The 21,018-nt window shown below is 63.0% G+C and overlaps 1 protein-coding gene across 2 annotated transcripts in view; it reads right to left on the bottom strand.

Moving 5' to 3' along the window:
- The window catches only part of RXRA (retinoid X receptor alpha), a 93,645-nt gene that overhangs the window by 11,031 nt on the left and 61,596 nt on the right, over positions 1 to 21,018 (bottom strand). For both annotated transcript variants that reach the window (XM_038548860.1, XM_038548859.1), the window contains exons 2-5: positions 16,415 to 16,680; positions 11,213 to 11,363; positions 10,948 to 11,127; positions 2,466 to 2,635 (exon numbers count right to left, since the gene is read on the bottom strand). In XM_038548860.1, coding sequence (XP_038404788.1) covers positions 2,466 to 2,635; positions 10,948 to 11,127; positions 11,213 to 11,363; positions 16,415 to 16,680 — 767 coding nt within the window. The remainder of the gene's footprint in view (positions 1 to 2,465; positions 2,636 to 10,947; positions 11,128 to 11,212; positions 11,364 to 16,414; positions 16,681 to 21,018) is intronic.

Below are 21,018 nucleotides of genomic sequence, written 5' to 3'. Positions count from 1 at the left end.
CAACACCACAACTCTAGTCCACAACACTGATTGTGGACTTCAGACTTCTACGACCAGAAGAGACTAAATGTGTGGTTTGAAAAAATAAAAAATAAAAATAAATAAAAATAAAAATAAAAATAAAATAAATGTGTGGTTTGAAGCCCTCAGCATGGGGCCAAGTGACCCCGTGGCACAGCTGGGGAAACAGGTGCTGGCGTGGGTGCTGAGCTGGGGTGGGACTCCGAGGTGGTGGACAGTGTGGGCCCCTCCGGGCCACTTCTTCCTACCAGAGCAAGATGACACACAGACGGGGGCATCAGAGGCTCTTCCAGAAAGTTCTAGCCAGGGGGGATTCTACCCTCATTGTCACATTTTCACAAGTGAGGAAACCCTGGCAGCATCAGTGGCCTGGGCAGGGTGGACCCCTCTCCCCAGCTCCTGGCCGGCGGCCCCTCTGGGTCCTGAGCAAGGGGGAACGTGACGCTCACACACAGTGGCCAAGGCATCCCTGCAGGAGTGAAGGTTCCTGCAAAGAGCTCCCATGGCAGAAACCATCTGCCCTAAAGGGAGGTGCCGTCGAAACACCCTGGGGCCCGTGGGAAGGGCCCACCCAGGGCTCAAGTGGGAAGCCCAGTGACAAACTAGCAGAGGCCACTGGGTGGGAAGGGGCTGGGTGTGCAGAGGCGGACACAAAGCTGCAGGGACAGGTGTCAGCCAGGGTTTCTGGGGCTCATGGGACCCCAGCCCAGGGTGCCAGACCCAGAACACCCCCAAACTGGCCCTCACCCCTAAGGCCCTCTGCTCACGGGGCTGGCCCTTGGCAGTGGGGTGTTCCCTCTTCTGTCCTCTGCAGCAGATTCTGTCGATGTACCACCAGAAGCCTAGGACCATATGCGCCAGCGCCCCTGTGGGAGCTCACTCTCACTCTTACAAGCCACCGTGGCACGGAGGAAGGCGTGCATGGGGTCCCCAGCTCACGCGGGTGACATGTCCAGCAGCTAGCATGCCAGACGCTGGGGCCAGGTTCTAGTGGGCACCACCCTGGCCAGGCTCTGCTCTTCTGAGGCTCAGGGAAGCCCTGGGAGGCAGGAGCCCAGGCCTAGGCAGATGGACAGGGGCCCAGGGAAGCCGTGCAGTGGGGAGGCAGGGGGATATGGAGGAAAGTGGGAAGGAGCCTCAACGCTCTGCCACAGGCTCTGAAGCCCAGGGAACCAGCCTCCCCGGCCCCTGGCCATTGGCCCCCTTTCCAGCCCCTGAGCCACTCCTAGGCAGGCCAGTCTCTGCAGCTGGACACAGAGATCAGCACGTCCTGTGTGACAGGTGACAGTAGGGCCCCCAGGCAGAGGCCCAAGGCTCCCCCAGGGCTTGAGCAGTGCCAGCAACCACTCCCAATGCCGAGTGAGCCACACCGCCATCTGAGAGACGGGGCCCAGCGAGCCGTCCCCACGGGGCACCCAGGCCGACAGGAGCAGGGTCAGACACGTGCTAGTCACAAAACGACATGTGCTCCCCTCTCAGCCAGCCCCGTGTGGTCACACCACAGGGAGCAGATGGCAGCTGTCTTGTCCTAATAATGTCCTTACTGGACAAATGAATAAGTTGGCAATGCTCTGCTTTGTCCACCTCTCGATTTCTGTTCAATCATGAAAGCCTCGAAGCTGGTCCCTTCCACTGGGACAGAGGGGTGGACACAAGAAGGGTTCCCAAGCAGAACACCAGGCAGGCCCCTTATGCACCTCCTCCCTGGCTGGGCTCCAGGTGGAGGTCAGGGGGTGCTGTGGTCCTGGGCACCAGATACCCCCACAGAAATACAGGGAAGCAGGGTGGCCTCTCAGTGCTGGAGCCTCGTGAGCACACAGGACCCTCCTGGCCTGGGCTGCAGGGTCCCGGCAGTGAGCAACAGTGCAAACGCCACCCCCGGCCAGGCGGGGATGGAGAGTTAATGCACTGCACACCCCACTATGCACCCCCACATGCTAGGGGACAGAAACGAAGTTCTGTGCCATGTCACAGGGCCAGGCCCACCTTCGCAGGGCCATGAAGGAAGGCCCCCCTGGAAAAGTGTCCCCTCACACCAGACAGAAGCCTCAAGAGGAATCAGAGGAAGCTGCATGTCAAAGGCCCTGGAGTCTCAGGGAGATGAGCAGGGCAGTGTGTCCAGCACAATGGGGGCCATGCTGGGCCAGGCGGAGGGTGGAGGGGGACATGCCACTGTGACCTCAGGGCCCCGGCCCCAGGACTCTGGTCCCAGCCCTGACCCCACTGGGGGCACAGGGGAAACCAGCCCACGGCCTGCACCCCTGGGGCAGGTACAGGACCTCAAAACCCAGCTGAGCAATGGCCGGAGGCCACACAGAGCAGAACAGCCCGAGCTAGGTCCTGGGTATCGGCATGGCCCAGGACAGATGGGGCCTCCTGCCCAGCAACACGCCCTGGGGCCCCTGCCGCCCAGGGGAGGCCATGAGGACAGGGGTGACACTCACCGAATTGGGGTTCAGCCCCATGTTCGCGTCCACGTACGTCTCAGTCTTGGGCTCCACAGCCAGCTCCGCCTCCAGAATCTTCTCCACTGGCATGTCCTCGTTGGCGCTGCTCGTGGATTCCACCTCATTCTCGTTCCGGTCCTTGCCCCGCTGCCGCTCCTCCTGCACGGCTGTGGCGTGGAGGGGGCGGTGGTCAGCCCACGGCTCCCCCTCCCCCCAGCAGCCCCTCTGCCATCAGGGGCCAAGCAGTGCTAGCCCCGAGCCAGCGTGCCTGCCAGGCCGGCTGGGGACGGTGCTGCTCAGAGCTGGCTGAACCACCACCCTGTCTCGGCCTAGGTCCGGCCTCCAGCAGCCCTGTGCTCTGAGGACATAGCACATACCTGCCCCTCATTAATCCATTCAACTAAAGCCCACATCAGGGCCTGTCTAGGGCCAGGAGTACACAGGCCAGGGCACCAGGGCCCAGCCCTCATGGAGCGGACAGTTCAGCTGGGGTCCCCACAGGCAGTCAGAAGGACTTTGATGGACTACAGACTGTGGCAAACCAGGAAGGCTTCCCGGAAGAGGCAAGAAAAGACAAAGGTGACAGTTCTGGCAGAGGAGGCAGCATGTGCAAAGGCCCAGAGCCAGAGCAGAGACACTCCTGATCTGTGGGTACCACACCGGCTGGAAACCCACTGTAAGGGGTACAGGAGTCTGATGTGCCACAAGAGAGGGACAGGATGAAACACATCTCTGAAAGTCCCCTCCAGCTGTAGAAAGAAGAGGGGGGACCTGGGGAGACCAGGAGCTAGAGGCCCACCCCGAGTGCAAGCCAGGACGGCCTGGGCTGGCCTGGAGTGGGAGGGGTCAGCACCAGGGTGGAGGGCTGAGCACACAGGAGGTTGGGAGGGACCAGTCCCTGGGAGCCCAGGGAGAGAAGCCGACGGGGGAGGCAGAGAGAGGGGCATTCACTTGCACACTGCCCCACGGGGACCCACGTGGACAGAGGGAGGAGGTCAGGGCCCGTGGCGGGGCGTTTACACACCTCAGACTTCAGAGCCAGGCAGCTCAAGCTGAGGGGCTGGGCCATGAACCCCACCAGAACTCCCCAAGCACCCGAAATGGCTCCTGAGCTGCTGCAGCCCCCCGAGCTGACCACCCTGCACCCTGCCCCCCCCCCACACACACAGGGAAAATGAGTCAACAAAGGGGAGAAGTCACAACTGTGCAGCCTGGTGCAGGCCTGGGAAGGGCCGTCTACACGGCACTCTCACAGCATGAGCCAACAGGGGTATTGGGGGTACCCAGATGCCATTACTGCAGCACCAGGATGGGCAGGCCTCCCCCAAGCCCACCCATGCCTACCCTCCTATGGCCTTGTTCTCCCGAGCTAGAGATGTATGGACATCGCCCTCTAGCAGACCCCCCAGGGCCGGCTCCTCAGCCCCTACCTGACAAGGCCCTCAGTTTCTTGGGGTCCCCCGGAGATCCCGACAGAGTGGGAGCTTGGTGAGGTGACCTCTAGAGTGTGGCAGGGAGATCTCCATCCACAGGCCCGTCCAAGCGGAGGGGAAGGGCGTGGAAGTGGCCTCTCGCTGCAGAGCCCAGGGGCCGGAGATCCCCGAGGAGGACCCCGGGACTGCTGGAGCTGGGCCTGTCTCCTGGGCCACAGTGAGTCCAGGGGGCTTCCTCATAAGATGTGGAATATCATCCTGAGTGGGGAACGCCCCACGTGGCAGGCCTGGGTCCCTCACAGCACCCCAAGTGATACAGGGAGTGCACTCCCTGGACTTCAAGAACTGGGCGGGAGCTGGTGGCAGCAGGGTCCTTGGGAGACAGTCCGAGCAGCCCTCTATTCCAAGACTGCACCCAGCAGGCCAATCTGCTGAGCCGAGCGCCCAACAGACCTCATGGGCCCCACAGAACCCTCACCTGGAGAGGACGCCCAGACCGCCCAATGGGTGCAGGCCATCTGGCAGCAGCTGGCACCATCTCCCGGGACCCTCACCACCCCACTCCCTGACTGCACCCAAGCAGCACGGTGGAGAGGGCCCAGTACACAGCCCGAGACCCACAGAGCCAAGGGCAGAGCGTGAAGACAACACACAGTGAGTGACGTCTGTGGGAGCTGAACCTGCCCAGGACACGCTCTCACATAGGAGCCAACTCAGGTCAGCTGATGCAACAGCTGCCGGCCCTCTGGCCCATGGCCCAGCTTCCGGCCGCCTGGAGGTAGGGGCTCAGCCAACGGGCCTCGAGGCCCTCCCAGGGCTGCCGGCCACATGCTGGCACCTCTCTCCCTCCACCAGGCCTTCCTTATGCCATATGACCTCCCACTCCCTACTCCTGACCCATCCCAGACTGACATCCCCAAAGCCAGATGGGAGACCCCGTTCCTACAGAGCTTGGCACCTTGCCCTCACTCCTCGCCCCCTCGTGGGACGCTGTGCTCAGCACCCTCTTTCCCGGTCCAATGTCCTGGGGCAGTGTCTTCTGGAGAGCAGAAGCCTCTCTCGGGGCTTCCTGAGTGCTCTGGCCCCCTGGCCCGTGGATGGGGCTCGGCCTCCTCTCCAGGACATCTCTAGAGGGTGACACACAGTCCCCATTCTCACAGATGCCGGCTGTCCTAGGACGCCTCCTTGAACCCCCAGACTCATGCCCCTGCCCTGGCTCTGAGGGCCCAAGCTCAGGCTGCCTTGTCTCCCCTCTCCCCTCTGGCTCCCTGCTGGGTTTGGCAAACGTGGAGGGAAGGGTGGGAGGAGGGTGTCCAGGGCTCTGGCCCCCTCCCTGCCCTGCCTCCATCCTCGGCTGCCATTTCTAAGCCCACAGCTCCTGGGGAGCAGCCTCCCCTGGGGTCCACAAGCCCTCGCTCCCCCCACTCTTCCAGCTCAGGGGTGTGAGAGCTCCCCAATGGTGCCAGGCCCAGGGGTCCCTCAGGCCTGCCTGATTCCCAAAGCATGGCCCACAGCTCCCTAACAGTCCATGTGAACAGCTCTCTAGCAGCCCACGGGGCCCCTGAGGGCAGGCCCCACGTCCCTCCTACACGGACTAGTAGCTGTTGAGAGCCAATGCCCTGCCAGAGGCTGCACTCTCCAAGACCCAGACTCAAGCCGGGGACTTCTCATCCACACAGCAAGTGTCAAGGACAGGGGCCAGCTGACACCCTCAAATCACACCAGCTGGCCAAGGAGCCAGGCAGGAGGCCCCAAGTCAGAGTCTTTGCAAGCCTAGCTCTTCCAGAAAATCTGACAGCAGGTGGGGTCTGCAGGGGGCAGCTCAAGCTGGCGGGCAGTGGCCAGGAGCTGGCGTGCCGGCAGACAGCCAGTCGTTCTCCAGCCAGGCTCACAGATCCCAACACGTGGCGGCTGCAGGGCTGGAGCAGGCCACCTCCTCTGTCACCCGCCGGCCACAGGGCACAGGGTGACAGGCCAGGAGAGCCAACGTGGCTGGCAGCCAGGGTGCCGAACCCAGAGTGCAGGCAGGCCCGTGTCCCAGAGCCCCCAAGGCTGGAGGTAGTCCTGGGCCAACTCCTGAGCTGTCAGAGCCAGGACACAGCTGAGGGGCATGAGCTTAGCTCAGCTGCCTCCTTCCAGCAGCTGGGAAAACAGGTCCAGAGCCCCAGAGGGGCGTGGCTGCACTCCTGGGCCCCGCCGCGCCCCCGCCGCGCCCCCGCCAGGCCATTCGCCCCGCTTCCTCAGCCCTGGAGGGGGAAACCACAGCGCTGGCCCTGGGCTGCCCCCGCCCCGTGCCTGCCGCTCCCACACTCCTCACACGTGGCCGTGGCCAGCGGGCCATGGATCTCCTCCCCCTGCACGGTTGGGGCGGACGGGGCGGCCCTGAGCGTGGAGGGCAGCGCCCAGAGCAGCAGTGGCAGGGGTCCCCAGCACCTGCCTCCTCGGTGGGGGCGGCACGAGTTAATTAGCCAATGCCTCGTGAAGCACTTTGAAGCTCTGAGCAGCATCATTATGAATATTATAGTTTTATTTATAGACAGCAGAGGAGTCAGGCAGGAGCCTGGGGATTTATGTCCCGCCAGCTCCATCACCTCTCAGAGGTAGTCATGTCCAACTTACGTTCTGCTGGCGCCGGGAAGCCTCGGGCAGGAGGCATCTGCAACACAGGGCCTCATTATCCCCCCAGGCCTGAGTGCTGTGGGACCCCAGGAAGACCAGGAGCCATAGGCGGGGAAGGTGCACCCAGGGAGACTGGGGTCCCCAGCCCCTCGGCCAGAGTGGGCCACCCCCCCCCCCCCCGGGCTGCTGGGGCTGGGCAGGAAGCCAGGAGGTGGGAAGGGGCATCTCTGAGAGGCAGCACCCCAGACTGCTGCGTCCCCTGCTCTGGGCACTGCCAGCCAGCTGGGCCCGCCCTCTGACCCTGGCACAGCCCTCAGGACAAGCAGGACTGACAGTCACCAAAAGGCCCTGGCCCAGCACCCTTTCTTCAGGCCAAAGCCCCTAGGACCCAGAGAGGGGGTGTCCTGTCAGATGGACAGGCTCAGAGGACACACCCCTCTGTCCCTCGGGGCATTCGAGGCCAAGCGCCCTACATGACAGTGACCACACACACACACACACACACAAACACACACAAACACACACACACTCTCCACTCTCCAACCCCCCTGCCCCCCAGGCACAGGGCCTCCACCTGCCCTGTTCTCCCCACTGGCCTGCTGGAGAGGCCCACCGACGCCCCCATTGTGCACATGTGGAAACGGGCTCGGAGAGGCAGAGTCACTCGCCCGATGTTGACAGGGCAGCACTGGAACCCAGCCAGCTTCTTTCTCCACAGTCGGATTGTGTGGGGCGATTTTGTATGCACCCCCATGTGTGCCCGCACACACACACACACACACACACGCATGCACGCAGGAGACAGAGCTTGGAAAGAAAAGGGAGGCAGGAAGGAAGCAGGGAGAGGCCTTCCTGGAGGGAAAAGAAGGAAGCAGACAGGAGGGCAGTGGGGTGACCCTCCAGCCTGGGTCAGCATCACCCAGGTGGGGCCAGGTCCCCCCAACAGACCAGGAGCGCCAGCAGGCCCCCTGAGCCCTGCCATAGCGCTTCAGCAGACAGGCCCAGGCTCAGTCTGGCACATGGCTGCCATCTCCCACCCGGGCCTCAGCCCCCACCTCCTCCGAGAATGCTGCAGAGCGAGTCCTGGGTGGTGCCTGTGCGCACAGGCCCCTGCATTGCCCAACAGAGATGTTATCTGCCTGCAGCATCCCTCATTGGCCGGCACCGAGGAGGGGTCCCTATCAGCTCTGAGCCAGAGCAAGCCCCTCCCGAGCTCTTCTTGTGGTTGGTGGTCCAGGCACTGACCTCAAGCTGCTTCCTCCCATGCTGCACTGGGCGACACCATCTGGGTGTATGCCCGCTTCCTCACCTGTACCGGGGGTGCAACCACAAGTCTCACTGAGGGATCATACGGCCCACACTAGCCTGAAAGCCAACACCTCACATCCTAGGTGCTCCAGGCCAAGACCAGCATGCACGCCTGGCCCCCACTCTCCTGCTGCTGCCAGGGGGCCCTCCTTGTGTCCAAGACAACACAGGAAAGGAGCTGTTTCAGGACCAGTTCCGGGGAGCCCGGGGGCAGTTCCCAGCACCCAGCCACAGGCTTCTCAGCCTGGGAGACCATGGAGCTCCCTGCGGGGCTGGCACCAGCACCACATTGGGGCCACTGGTCCCTCCTCCCGAGATGGAGGCTGTGGACTGGGCCCCTGCACATTGGGACATGCACTGCAGAGTCACACACCAGGCAAGCACATGTCAGAGGCCCGGCTTCAGGCTGTTGTCTTGGAGGCATAAGAGAGCTCCGCAGGAGGGTTTTTACTGCACGTTCCGGACTTTTAAATCCAATATGAGGCAAAGGGGAGGTGGGTGGGTCCTGACGGGATCAGGTATTTATCTAACGGCCCATAAATCAGGTCTCAAGGGCCGTGTGCCACATTGGGAATGTGTCCAAAGCACCAGATCTATCCATCACACAAGAGAGCGAGGCAAGAGAGACACAGGGGCTGGCTCAATCTTGGACCACGCTGAGAGGTGCAACCTGGGCCCCGCCTATACTGCCCTGAAGCCTCCCCTGCCACCCCCCACATGTCCCCCTCTGCAGCCCATCTGTCCGTCTGTGATGTGTAGGGCAGCATCACAGCACCGCGGGTGAGGGAGCGAGGGGCGTGACGATGGGGCGGGGTGCCCAGTGAGGCCTCACACACAGCAGGTGCTTCTAACAGCCACTCGCAACAAGGCCCAGTCACTGTGGGCACCAGTAGCCAACCAGCTCCCAGCCCTGGGGCTCTGCAGCTCCACTGGGACAGGACTGGGGCATCATCTGCTCTCTCCCAGGCCTGGGGGGGGTGGGATGGTGGTGGTGGTAAAGGGGGCCAGGCAGCTGGAGTCTGATGATGCCCAGGCTCCAAGTGGCCAGGCTGCAGGGTCCTGAGAAGAGATGAGCATTTCCTGGACCATCCGGGGACCCATGGAGGGTCACTCTCGAGTCAGAACGGCCTCCAGGCCCTGCAGTGTGCTGTATCTGCTGATGTTCTCGGCCCTGGCATGCCCTATTCCTTCTGACTGGGCACACAGTCTGCCTGACACCCTTCTATGCTTTTTTTTTTTCTTTTACGCTTTTTTAAAAAAGACTTTTAAAACTTTTTTATTCATGAGAAACAGAGAAAGGCAGAGACACAGGCAGAAGGAGAAGCAGGCTCCCTATGGGGAGCCCAAAGCAGGACTTAATTCCAAGACCCCAGGATCACGACCTGAGCCAAAGGCAGATGCTCAACCGCTGACCCACCCAGGTGTCCCAACACCCTTCCATTCTCAAGGCATCAGGCTAGATATCTGCCTGCAGCCGGGTTCTCCTATCAGCACTGACCACACCTGGGGACCCTGCTTGGTAATGTGACAATCACTTTGAGTGGACACATGCCCACAACTCAATGCCACATGCCCAATGCCCAGCATGGCTCCTGGCACCAGCAGTGCTGAGCTTGGCAAGGGAGTGGTCTCAGGCACCAACCCAAGCTCGCTCTGTGCTAGGATGTCCTCAAGGGAGCCCAAGCCTCCCCCAGCATGCTGGCACCAGGCCATCTGGTCAGGTCCTAGGCCTTGGCACACACAGGTCCACTGCCCACCACACACTCACCCCACCCGAGTTCCCATCCCAGCGACAACGCTGCATGGACCACCCCCAGCAAGCCCTGCCTTCCAGAGGAACCGGGGCCAGGTGCTCCCCTCCCCTGGCTGGGCACAAGCTTCCTCTGACCCATGACAGCCGAAAGGAATGAGGACAGCACTGGAGCCAGAGGCCCGGGTCCCACCTGGCACAGTGACAAGCCCCAGACACTCTGGGCTTCAGTCTCTCTGCCTGTACGAGGATGAGCACTGCAGGGAACTTGCATCCCAATCACAATGTGTGCAGCCCAGGCTAGCCCCTGTAGCTCAGCGCTAGCACCCTGAGGCCCTCTTGCCAGGAGTGGTGCCAACGGCAGGATATCCCGGGTCCTGCCTGCCCTGTAGCCTCCAGCAAGAAATCCTACGGGACTGCGTGGCCCAGCTGGGGTCTCAGTATCTCCACAAGAACAGAGGCTAGAAAAGGGAATGAAATGAGAACCACAGGACCCCAGGTAACTGTCCTCAGTGCTGAGGCAGCAGCCCAGGGACCCCGCCATGAGCAGTGCGGCACAGATGGGGGCAGGCATGCAGACCCTGACCTGGACAGCACCCCCCAGCCCACAAGGCCCTGGGTGCCAGACTCAGTGGGATGGACCTGCCCCCGTTCAAGCTTGGATGAAGACTGTAACCAGGAGTCACCAAGCCTGCAGATGGGGAAACTGAGGCCCACGGACACCAAGGGGCTCTGGGAAGGCCACACTGCAAGTTAGGGCCGAGGGCTCAGACCACATCTGGCTGAACCGCTGGACAAGTTCAGTAACCTCAGGGGAGGCACCTTCCCCGCCCCCTGCCCTTCCTCGCTCCTAACAAACACTGTCAATAAAGCAAATGGGCACAGATCCAAGCCCGAGAGCCCCGCTGCTCTGAGGACATGGGTGATGCTTGCAAGGCGCCCCAACCAGATCTGTAGGAGGAAGCAGGGCCACCCCAGCACCCCGTAGGCCTGGGGGCATCTTAATGGTCTCTGGTGCTCCCTGCTCCACTCCACCCCTCGTCAGCACTGTCCTCGCCGCAGCGTCCACAGCCACCCCCCTCCAGACAGCACCCACGCTCCTGGGCACCTTCCACCCACCGCCAGCCTTGGCCCCCACCCGGAGCCCATGCACTGGGCCGCCAACACCTAGAGGAGGGTCTGACCCACGTGTGTCCCCAGCTGGGCTGGAAGGACGACCGGAGGCCCCTGGGGGACCTCAAGGCCTGGCACGCGGCAGGTGCCAGGGAGGGTCAGGCGGGGCCCAGGCCTGCGGGGAAACAGCACCCAGCGTGCAGCCCCACGGGAGTGAGTGCCCGGTGCCGGGTGACCACCCCCGCCCCCCACCTACCTTCCCGCTTCATGCCCATGGCCAGGCACTTCTGGTAGCGGCAGTACTGGCAGCGGTTGCGCTGCCGCTTGTCGATCAGGCAGTCCTTGTTGTCGCGGCAGGTGTAGGTCAGGTCCTTGCGCACCGTCCGCTTGAAGAAGCCCTTGCAGCCCTCACAGCTATACACTCCGTAGTGCTTGCCTGCGGGGAGGGGCCCATGAGCACACGGCCCCCCACCTCCCCGAGGCCCGGCAGGAGGACCCCCGCGGCGCCCAGGGCGGCCTACCTGAGGAGCGGTCCCCACAGATGGCACAGATGTGCTTGGTGAAGGACGCCATGTTCCCTGAGGGGTGGGCCGGGACCTTGAGGACACCATTGAGGCCCAGCGGCGGCTTGATGTCCTCGCTGCTGCTGACGGGGTTCATGGGGGAGCTGAGCTGAGGAGGGAGAACCGGGGCTGTGCAGGGGCCTGCACCGGCGAACCCCCCGGCCCTACAGCAGGGCAGGTGCTCGGGCACCTCCGCTTGGCAGAGAGAGGGACGGAGGCTCAGGGCAGGGTCCGGGCCCCCCGCTGCCCTGCCCTCGGCGCTCCTCCCTCCCATGGCCCAGCACAGGCCTCGGGGAGGAGACCCCAGGCCCTGCTGACACCCCCTGCCCCTCGCCGCCCTCGCTGCAGAGCGTGCGGTGGACAGGATGGCGTGAATTCGTGACCCTCCCAGGGAGGCAGGCCCTTTGGGGCCCCCTAACCCACAGATGGAGACTGAGGCCTGGTCACAGAAGGGCAGGAGTCAGGGTCCACGCCGGCAGGGTGGGGGTCTCTGACCACGTGGCCCAGGGCGAGCAGGGCTGAGCCAGGACCAGGTCCCACACCCCGCCCCACCCGCGGCTGCCTGCCTGCCGCTGCCCAGGAGGAAGCGTGGGAAACTCACCCGTCACCCTGGCAACAGCTGCGAGCAGCAGTGACACAGCAGTTTTGGTTCTGCTCCGTCCACCCGGCTCCCCTGTCAGCGCCAGGGCCCAGAGGTGCTTCCCGCCGCCCCCCGCAGGCCAGCTTGTCTCTGCAGGCCCCGCACCCCCACTTCCTCAACGCCCCCCATAGGCGGAGGTCCCTGGGGAAGGGCGGCAGGCGCTGCGCACCACCCCCCAGCCCCTGGCCCCTCCTGCCGCAGGAACCTTGCCTCCTTCCTTCCCCGAGGCCCCCTTTCTCACGGGGCAGGAAAAGCTGGGTGCTCAGAGCACACAAAGCAGAAAGCACCCGAAGCTTCCTTCCATGCTGGCCTTCCGGCCTGCCCCCGGCCAGTTCTGAGTCCTTCCTCCCCCCACCCCCTGGGGGGGGGGCGTGTGGCTCTGGGAGGGTGCTTAGCCCCCGAGGGGCCCAGGTGGGCTGCCTGGAGGCCAGGAGGCAGGCTCTAGCCCACGGGGCTGTAACAGGGTGCCAGTGCTGGCTCCAGCAGCCCCCTGAGTAAGGGGAGCACGCCCAGCAGCACCGTCCCAGGTGCCGGGAGCGCAGATGGGCATGGTCTAAGTGCTCAAATGCCCAGGCTCGGCATGCACTGCCTCTCTATGCACGGGAAGCCCCCTCCCCATCTCCCCGGTATGGACACGGAGGCCCCAGGGTCAGGGGCAGAGCAGCAGGCTAAGCTCCGGTCTCTGATAGCAGGTGCTGAGCACCAAAGGGATGCCCACATGCTGCAGAAGGGGAAACTGAGGCCTCAAGAGGACGGCTGGCCCAGAGCCCCTCGGTGACCCCATCCATTCACTGGGTGCCCAGTGATGCAGTGCTGCAGAGCCCCTGGGCCAGGTGGGGACAGGGGAAAGAGGGGCTGGGGAATGGCATAGCTTAGGGCAGGGCCTCCGGATCATGGGTCTCCATTCACTATGTGACTTTGGGGAAATTACTCAGTCACTCTGGGCCTGAGGTCCCTGGCAGGCAGGATTGAGGGCCACTGTCAGGATAACAGAGTGTACGCGGGGGCAGCTGCCTAGCACACAGTCTCCAGGAGGAGGTAACACCAGCTGGTCCCAGGCAGAGACCCGACGTGCAGGTGGGAAAACCCACAGACTATTTGGGAGAAGGCAAGGCGGGGTACGGCTGGAGGTGGGGGCAGGACAGCCCCCTGGACTGTGGGGAGCTGCCCCAGACACAGAAGCCCAGCCAGGACTCCACATGGCTGGATCCACATGGGAGCACCAGGGAGGGAAACTGGACATCTCCCGTTCCGTGCTGGCCCACCCCAGGCTGGGCAGCTAGCGGGCCACCTGCCCTGTCTCCCGCTGCCCATTTGCATGCAGGCCCTTGGGTGCTTGCCCTAGGTAAACCGATGCAGGGCCACAGCAGTGAGGAGGGCTGGCCAGGGCTCCACATGGGAGGGAGCCACAGGCAGGACGGGCAGTCAGTGCTGTGGCTCCTGGTCACGTGCCAGGCACATCCCTGCCCTCCCGGGCCAGGCTTTCCATGGGCACAGCAGTCAGCCAGGGGCCCTGGGAGCCCCAAGGGACCCTGCATTGTGGGAACACAAAGGCTGAGCTGGGGTCCCCACTCACCACAGGCCTGGGCCACCAAGGCAAGGCTGTGAGGGTCAGGGTCACTCTTCCCCTCCCCAGCTCTAAGCAGAGGAGCCTCAGGCTGGGTTCACAGCCCCCAAAACAGCCCAGAATGACTCCTGGGGCCTCATTCTGCCCTGCCCGCACCCCTTCCCAGGGGACTCTGCGGCCCCCCACCTAAGGGGGACTGCTCCCCTGCTGTACCCCACCTCCCCTCTGGGGAGACCCATGGCACCAGCAGCCCCTCACTGGAGCCCGACAACGTGGTATGGCCAGGGTGGGGGCCTGTTCCCATTTCCCCTTTCAGATCCTTGGCATTTATTTCAGTTCCCGCCAGAGCCTACAGGACATACGAAAATAACCACCTGCCTCATCAATGCGCACCGGGGTCTCTGCCGTCTCTCGAGGCTCCTCTCTTCTGCACCCACCACCTCAGGAGGCCCTTCCTCCTGAGCCCACAGCAGGCCCTCCAACCCACGAGGGAGGCCATCACCCACAAACAGAGCTGCACACGAGGGCAGGTCCTCGGCCTCACCGGCCTCACACTGCCATCCAGGCAGGGGCAAACCCTGCGGTGTGCACTCCTTTCACGAGGGAAGCCTTGCTGGGCTGGTGAGGCCTGGACGCAGTGCTGCCCACAGCAGGCTAGGTGGGGCGAGTGGGCTCTGGGACGAGCTGGGGATGCTCCCGGGCCCTGTGCTGATGGAGCCCCCAGACCAGGAAGAGATGCGGGGCAGTGCGGGTACCAGCACCAGGGATCTGGCTCTGTCCAGCCAACACCCCCGGGCAAGGTCAAGTGGGACAGGTGTGGTGTCAACGGCCCTCCCTGGCCATGTGGACTTGAACAGGCAGCACGAGGCAGAGTGCCAGGCCTCCCCCAAGACAGCAGAAGTCTTGTTCCGGCAACCATGACTTCGCGGTTGTGGTTTTGGGGCAGGGGGTGGGGCATGCCCCCCTTTGAACTCCACCCACACTCTTGTGAATATGGGGAACCCTAGGTTTCCAAGACAAGCTGCTGAAGCCCAGAAGCTGCACTCCCTCCAGGAAGGAACTATGGGGCAGGGGGTTGTTCAGGGGAGACACCTACCCGGGAGGGGCAGCCAGAGGAGAGGCTGAGCATGGGGCCTCAGACTGGGGCAAAACTCATTGGGGGCCACCTGACAGATGGACACATGGACAGATGGGCGGCTGAGCGCAGGTCAGGACCATCTGGGACACACTGGGTTTGCACCCCCAGTTCTTGTCCTGACCCCCTCATCAGTTTCAAGGGGCCCAGGGCCCTCTGCACACACAACTTGGGCTCAACCAGCACCCACCAATTGCCAGGAACCTGGCTGTGTGCAGAGAAACACAGAGAATAGGATGGATGTAGTCCTGAAAACTCCTGACTCCCCAGTACCGCCTGCCCCTGCCCCCAGACAGAGAACAGTGCCAAAGGGCAAGTGCCCCCAAGGCTGGAAGGGTATCTCTGCCCTGCCCAGGCTACTGCTATACATGAGCCCTCAGGTCTACGAACAGGCAGCAGGCCTGAGACCAGCAAGGGGCCTGTGGGGCCAAGGGTCAGCAGACACTTGCTTCTGTCACAGTCCCCAGAGGGCAGGGGCACACTCAGTCTCCACCTGCCTCTGCACTCCCTGCATGGCGCTGTACAGCTGGTGAGAATGGGGGTGGGATGGCTGTGTTAAGAACAACCCAGCCAGGCCCAGGAAGACAGCCCAGCCTCCCCTCTGCCAGCACCTCAGGCCTCCTACTACTCTGGGGACCAGGTGACATGAGCAGGGCTCGGGAGCTCTGCACTGATGCCAGAGACCTTAGCTCTTTCACCCTCTCCCTCAACCACAAAGGGGTGACAAGGTCACTCTGGAAAAGCCAGCAAGGTTCTCCCCCAAGGCCAGCTCTAGAGGCCCGGCCAGACGGGCAGCACACTGGCCCCTGCTCAGTGGTATCCCAGTCCTCCTGCACCAGAGCACAGTGGGCTGCCCCGCAGGTGGTGCAGCAGCAGAGGACTCGGACGGCCCTAGGATGAGGCTGACATGGTTAGATGTGTCGCTCTGGGCAGGGAAGCCTGCATTTCAAGTCTCTCCCAGCAGGCTGTCCTGAGGCTCCGTGGAGACATGCACCCAAGGGGCCTTCACATTCTGGGGGAGGAACTCAGAGCTGGAGAGGAGCCCTGCGGATTTCAGGAAGGACAGCTCAACCCCAGAGAGGAAGGTCCCCCTGGGATTCAGGCAGGAAATCCACCAGGAACCACAGGGAGCTGGGGGGTGGGGGCAGCTGCAGGGATCTCCCAGGGATCTCCAGAAAAGTTCAGGACAATGCTGCAAGGGTTTGGACAAGAAGCATAGGAGAGGGTGGACCAGGCCTCCAGAATCCCATCACAAGAACTGGACCAAGCCAGGCCCTGCCAGATACCAGATGCTTCCTGATTCAGAGACAACCCTGAAAGCCAAATTGTTCCAAACACATGACTACGGAAAAGACCACCAAGCCCAACAGATGAGCCGAGGCCACCATGGGGCCGAGAGCCTGGCCCAAGGAGGGGTGCATCTGCATGGAGCCTGGACATAACCCGCCCTAGGATCTGGGCCCCAGGGCACTGAGACCTCCTGATGAGGGTGTGAGCAGAGGGAAAGGCGGTGAAGGGGCACAGGCTCCAGGAGGCAGGTTTAAACCTGAGAAACACTGAGCCCCGCTCTACAGAGCAGGGGGTCACGGGAGCAGGGGGCCCCCCACAGGAGGGGTCCCACTAGGGTAGATGACCAGCTGCAGGGAACTTGGCCGATAACTGAGAGTCGAGCACTGGGGAGTCAGCCAGACCTGGGCTCAAGTTCAGGCTAAAGCCACCTCTCCGAGGTTCTGGTTCCCAGAGACAAAAGGTGGAAAGGACAGCACCTATCCCCCCCACCCGCAGGGCCCACAGGAAGGGCCTTGCCTCTGCACTTACCTGGGGGCTGCCGGTGCCGAAGCCCAGGGTGGGCGTGGTAGGCACCGACATGGAGTGGGGGCCCATGGGGGAGCTGATGACCGAGAAGGGTGGGCCCATGCCGTTGATGGGGGAGCTCAGCGTGCTGATGGGCGAGTGCAGCTGTCCCGGGGAGCCAAGCGAGGAGCCGATGCCAGGCCCCAGAGAGGGGTGCAGCGAGGGGGCGGCCATGGAGCCACGCCCCGTGGGGGAGTTGAGGGATGAGGAGTTCACCTGGGTGGAGAAGTCTGCAAGACAAGAACCAGAGGATGGCGGTCAGGAGCCCAGCCTGCTTCCCGCAGGGATCGCAATGGTTCATGCCGCCAATTCCCACCAACACGAGGTCAAGCCAGGTCAGAGAGCCGGAAGCTCCCCGTCCCGGGCGGCCCCCCACATATGCCGGCCCGGCAGGCCCCCCAGCTGCCACAGGCAAGCTCTCAGATGCCCATCCAGGCATGGAGGCCAGACGGCTGCCCATCCACCTGGAACGCCTGGTCACCACGAGGGGCCAGTCCCTCTGCCCATGTGTTCAAAGGGCTGAGGTGAAAGCGTATGAACAAGAGCAAGAACCATGAGACTGACACCTCCCGAGTGCCCATCGTGTCCTCGGTACAGAGTGACGCACGAAGGAGAGAGCCATGCGGCAGGTACCACCATCACCGCATCTTAAGGACAGGGAACCCAGGCCCTGTGTTCATGCAGTGGCCCAGAGCACAGCAGGTATGCCACCAGGAGGCCAACCCTCTCTCTGAGTCCTGTGGCCTCAGGCCAACCAACCACACTGCCCAGGCCTGCTCAGGTGCCCCAATGGCCATGGCCCCTCAACTGGTGAGGCCCCAGAGAGATGCACGCTTCCTGTGTGCCTGGGGCCTCTTCCGAGTGGGCCTCGAGGAGAGGATGGAGGTGTGTGCCAGGCGTGGAGACATGCAGCCCACAGAGGCTGTGGGGCGAGGCTGGGACCTCCCACACGCAGGCTTTCATCTCAGGGATTTCAAAGCCCCAACAAGAGCTAATTAGGCCTCTCCACCCACCCTGAGGGCTCAGCAGGAAGAAGCCTCCCCAGGAGGGAGGCTCTCAGGTGGTGAATCCACTGCCCACGGGCGGGCGGGCAGGCGGGTGGAACATACCAGCATATCAGCGGGAACTGGAGGTGCCCACAGGCAGCAGGGCCGAGGTGCAGGGGCCAGAGGGCTCCACCTCCACCCCGCGGAATGCCCTGGGCAAGCCTGGGCGCCTCTCCCAACCTCAGCCTTCCCATCTGCAAAATGTTCTCTCACACAGCGGAGTGACCTCTGTCACACACACCCCAGGTCTGCGGGCACACCCTGGCTGCCCACTCGACGGCCCCGGGGACAACCAGCCTCCCTGAACCTCGGAGCAATTGTGTCTCAAGGCTCCCAGAACAAACGGACACATGTCCAGACACATAGTGGCCGAGTCAGGACTCAGCACACGTGACTCCAGCCAAAACCCTGATCCGGGGACTTATGAACCTGTCCCCGGTGCTGGGGGGAACACAGGAGGCTCTGCCCTCCTCTGTGAGCATTTACTCACTTCTGTCCTGTGGCCCCCAGCCCACTGGACACTTCCTCCTCCCTCTTCCGTGGGACTAGAGGTGTGGGAAGCCGGCCCACAATCCTACCGTCGAGCCAGGGGTGGGTGAGCCTGCCTGCACCCTATCTGACTCTGCTGGCAAGCTGCCTCATCCGATCCATCTGAAACCCTAGCCATTTTCAAAATTGGGGATCTACCATTTCACTGAACTTGAAAATGAAAACCAGAGGAATTCCAGGGCTGGATGGTAGCAGCACCTGTTGGCAAGGGTGGTTACTGCGGATCAGCCCCATTAGCCATCCAGTGCCCTGAACATCCTGTACCTGGAGGTCCAACGCCACCAGAAGCTGGGGGTGGGGGCGTACACGGGGCTGACAACGGGACAAGCACAGCAGGTCCAGCTGCAGGTCCTTGATGCACTGAGCTCCTATGGCCCTGTCTGCCCATCTGTGACAGACAAGGAGACTGAGGCACAGAGTTCTGGTGTGAGACTTGCCTGAAGGCATGAGCGCAGAAATCCGCAGCTCCCAGCAAATGTGGACCCACTGTGCCTCTTTGGCCTGCAGCCAGACTCACCCCTGCCCAAACCTGGGCTTCCCTATCTACACACACCTGCTCTACAGGAGACGGCCTCAGCCTCCACAGGGTTGGAGGAGAGCCTCTCTGACTTCAGGGTGGAAGCCAAGGGGGAGCAAGATGGACCCTGCAAAACAGCTTTTGTGGACATCTCCACAGGAGAGCACGGAGAGAGGGCCCAGGCCCCAGGAGGGGCGGCCCAGGGGGAGCCGCTCACCTCTCTCCCCAGAAGTGGGAAGGAAACCAGGATTTCAGAGCCAAGCTGGAGAAGCCAGTCCTAGAGTCCACCCCCTGCCAGGTACTCCCGGTGGATCAGAGCAGGGCACTGCGGGGCTTCACAGGAGCTCCTTGCTCGTCAGCAGCCAGGTCACCCACAGGGTCGCCTGGAGGGCCTCGGGGGGCAGCCCCAGCTCCCAGCTGCCCTGGCTGGTGCCCACTCTGCTCCTCGCTGGGCCCTGAGCTGCTGCTTGTTTGTTTGTTTGCTGCTCCCCCCAGGAAGGGGAGGGAGAAGCAGGAGAAAGCCTGGCCGGAAGGAGGGAGGGAGGGAGGGGGCCCGTTTGACAGCCAGCTGCCAGGCTGCAGCCCAAAGCTCCTCAGACGCCCAAGGCACTGCCCGCACCCAGAGCCCAAGTCTGAAAACCAGGCAGGGGGGGAGCCAATGGGGGAAGGAGCACCCACCTCCAGCCTCCACACAGCCCCATCCTCTGCAGCGACGACACCCCTCAACCACACCCCACCCCCAGCCTAACGGCGCATGCTCAAGTGTCCAGCAACAGCTCCACACTGGCACGAGCCCCCTGGGGCTGCCTAGTCCGGAGGGGTGGCTACCCCCACCCCCATGCGTGCCTCCTGAGGACCCCGCTCTGGGTGCTTCCTGTTTACACAGAACATCCACAGCAGACACTCTCCTGGAGCCTGGGTGACAATGGGCTGGGTGTGTTTTCTGGAGTTTTCTGGAGAGAGACACTCTGGCCAGGAAGGCAATGTTAGAAAGAAAAGGCAAAAAAATGCCCAAACATCCTCGGCTTGCAGAGGCCCTGCCCACCCCCCTCCACGTGCGTGCAGGCTTGAGGCTGCCAAGCCATTCATCCGCCCCCACCCACTGATAAGCAGAGGCGGTAAGCAGGCCTTATTCTTTACAAGTCAAACTTTGGACTTGCTGGGGCCTTGTCACTGGCTGGTCACCACACACTTATCTGATCGTCGCTTGGTGGGGCTGGTGGGGCGGGGCTGCAGGGTCAGGCTCAGACACCCAACCCTCCCCACCCAAGGGAGTACAGAGGGGCCTGTGAGGGCAAGTGCCGAATCTCATACCCTCAGCACCTCAGCACCTCAACACACACACACACACACAGCCCTTGGGGCTCTGAGCAATCAGTGAGACTTGGGAACGAGGCTGTGGCCCTGGAGCTCATAGGGACATCTGAGAAAGAGGCCCCTGTGCAAACAGAGCGGATGCCCAGCACCCCAACACGGGCTAAGAGACCTGGGGGCGTTGCCAGATTCAGTCCAGGCAGGCTACATGGAAGAAGCAGCCCACAGATCTGTCTTTTGACACAAAAAGCTCTCAGGCCACACAAGTGCCTCTAACATGCCAATACCTGGAGGCCAGCCTCAGAGCCCTCGCAGAGACAGGATGCCCTGGGATCTCAGCCCCAGAACCCCCAGAGCCTCAGGGTGAAGAGCTACGTCTGGTAAACTTTAAAGTAAAGAACGCACTCCGGGTGACCAACAACAGCGGGGGCTACTCCTTGGGGTGATGAGCTCTCCTGTCATAGCTCCTTGCAAGCAAAAACTACATACACCACTCAGGAATGGCTGAGCAGGTGGCCCCTGAGGGCCCTTGGAGGGAGGGACTCTCCACCACTCTCCAAGATTCCCGAGCTACACAGGGAGCTCCCTCTGAAAGGGAGCCCTGGAGGGACCCCACACCAGGAATCCGGGGAACCCTCACCAACTCCCTTCCGGTCCCCACTTGGCAGACGGGGGTGGGTGGCAGGAAATGCCAGCCCTGCTGCGGTGGGGTGGGGGTGCGCCCCCGGGGCCCTGCCCCTCCTGGGCAGCCAGGGAACCCCCCAGCACTTAGAAAGGGGGGCTCAGGCCTCGCCTGAGGCCCTTCATCGCAGGACCACTTGGGGCAGGGTCCAAGCCTGCAGCCACACGGCCAGTAAAAAAGAAGAGGGCACAGGGCCGGCCAGGCAGGAAGCCGGGAGGTGGGGAGTGACAGGAGGCCCAATGACGGGGCGTGGCAGGGGGGGGCGTCCCAGGGGCCAGAAGGAGGGCACGGGGGTCGGAGAGGGAGTTCTCAGGAGGAGGAGGGCATGGGGGCTAAGGAAGAACCCCGTAAGAACAAGAATGGTGCCCAACACCAGCTCCCCCACCCCCGGAACCGAAACCCCACGTCAAGGAGCCGGCAGGTCCTCAGGAGCTTCCCGGGGCGGGGGGGGGGGGGGGGG

Source organism: Canis lupus, chromosome 9 (assembly GCF_011100685.1).
Source record: "Canis lupus familiaris isolate Mischka breed German Shepherd chromosome 9, alternate assembly UU_Cfam_GSD_1.0, whole genome shotgun sequence".
Taxonomy (NCBI): domain Eukaryota; kingdom Metazoa; phylum Chordata; class Mammalia; order Carnivora; family Canidae; genus Canis; species Canis lupus.
The sequence above is the reverse complement of the archived record's forward strand: the minus strand, read 5'-3'. Positions and strand labels throughout refer to the sequence as shown.